The sequence below is a fragment of the Sciurus vulgaris genome (genome assembly GCF_902686455.1).
Source record: "Sciurus vulgaris genome assembly, chromosome: 11".
Lineage (NCBI taxonomy): Eukaryota > Metazoa > Chordata > Mammalia > Rodentia > Sciuridae > Sciurus > Sciurus vulgaris.
In genome coordinates, this window is record NC_136472.1 from 67,113,781 (window position 1) to 67,115,695 (window position 1,915).

Below are 1,915 nucleotides of genomic sequence, written 5' to 3' on the forward strand. Positions count from 1 at the left end.
CTTATTTCTTCTCTTCATTGGTTTTCAGATTATGAAAAAGATGTTCAGATAATATTCTGAGAGTATGGCATGTGATTCATAACCCAGTAACTTGTACTTCAGTCACTGATTTCCTAGGTCGTGTGTGTGAAGATGATTTGCAACTGCATTTGTTTTCATTTTAGGGAATGGATATGAATCACTAGTTCCGGATTTTATTAAACCCATTTGGTTTAACAGACCTCCCTTCCATATTCTTACATACAACTAACTTTTGCCAATTTTGGAATGACTGTGAAAGTTTTTCTTACCCTTCAGACACTTTCACTATTATTTAGGTAAACATATGAAAAAGGGGTCTCAAGAGCATGCACTCGCTCTATTCTCCTTGGAAGTTACTATACAGTATAGAGGAAGCTGAAGTTTGTCTGTATCAAGGAGAAGTTTTCTAGTGTCTTACTTCTTTCGTAAACCTAAGCAAAACACCTTTTGGAAGCCTTCCCTAAGCTCTTTGTTCCTAAGTGCATAAACAATAGGGTTGAGGGAAGGAGGGACGATGTTGTGCAGCACATTGAGTAGAACTGGAATCAAAGCATTCTTAGTCTCTGCCAGGTGAGTTACTGAAACCACTACAATAGCCGTGTAGAAGAAGAAGATGAGGATGAGATGGGAACTGCAAGTGCTCAGAGCCTTGGAGACAGCTTCAGCAGAGCTCAGCCTGAGGACGGAGCGCAGAATCAGGACATAGGACAATATAATAAGACAGAGATCACTACCCATTAAAAGCCACGCCAGGACCAATTGGCAAACACTATTGGGTCTCCTATCATCACAAGCCAGGCTTGTGACCCCAAGATTAGAGCACAGGCAATGTTCAATTTCATTCCTGGAACAATAATGACGCCGCGCTGCAAGTACAGGCACTGGGATGACACACAAGCCATTTCTAAGCACCATGAACAGGGTAGCTTTGATGATAAAGGAATTGGTGACAATCAAAGGGTAGCGAAGAGGATGACAAATAGCTACGTATCTATCAAAAGCCATGCAGAGGAAGACACCAGACTCCATGGCTATAAAGCAGTGAATGGCATAAATCTGAGCAAAGCACTCTGGGAGGCTAATGGCCTTGGCATCAAACCAGAAGATGGCCAGGATCCTGGGCACGATGGTGGTGGCCAGGCCCATGTCCACCACAGAGAGGATGCCCAGGAAAAGGTACATAGGCTGCTTCAGAGCAGGGTCCTGGTAGATGGTGGTGAGGATGAGGATGTTTGCACCAATCGTTGAGAGATAGAGCAGGGCCAAAGGCAAGGAGAGCCAGTGCTGCCAGCTGTGAATGCCTGGGAGTCCCATCAGGATGAACTCGGAGACCTGGAACTTGGAGCTATTGGAGCCTTTGAAAGATGCAGACATATTTTCCTATGAGAAAAAAAAATATTCAATGTGGCTATCTCTGAGCATAATTACTATTAAACATTCTCTTAGAACTCTCTTCATATAGATTGGGGCTTTAACAAAATGACTGTTGTAATCCATCTCTTATAGCAATTTAAGATGAACTATAAGAAAGTTCCAGGATTTTAGAAAAAGAAAGGAAACTTAAAAGTCACAATTTTGGACTGTGTGTGCACTTTGGTGTCAGAGTGCTTGCCTAGCATGCCTTAGTCCCTGATTTCAATCCCCAACATTGCCAAGAAAAAAGAAAAGACAATTCTTATGTTGATTATCCAGAGAAATTTTAACAGAAATCTCAAATATTCAAAAATTCAAAGTTGCTATCTCTGAGCATAATTACTATTAAACATTCTTTTTGAGCTCTTGTCATATAGATTGGGATCATAACAAAATGAATTTTGGAGACGATCTCTTATAGCAATTTAAGATAAATTCCCAGAAAGTTCCAAGATTTTATCCAAAGAAGGGAAATTTAAAA

General features: G+C 40.8%; 1 protein-coding gene across 1 annotated transcript; it reads right to left on the reverse strand.

Annotated features, from left to right (window-relative positions):
* Positions 1-435: 435 nt before the first annotated feature.
* On the reverse strand, positions 436-1,395 carry LOC306640458 (olfactory receptor 56B1-like; the record flags this gene model as incomplete). The annotated part of the gene is made up of 1 exon (XM_079104742.1): positions 436-1,395. The coding sequence occupies one exon, from the start codon at positions 1,393-1,395 to the stop codon at positions 436-438; it is 960 nt and encodes a 319-aa protein (XP_078960868.1).
* Positions 1,396-1,915: the final 520 nt, after the last annotated feature.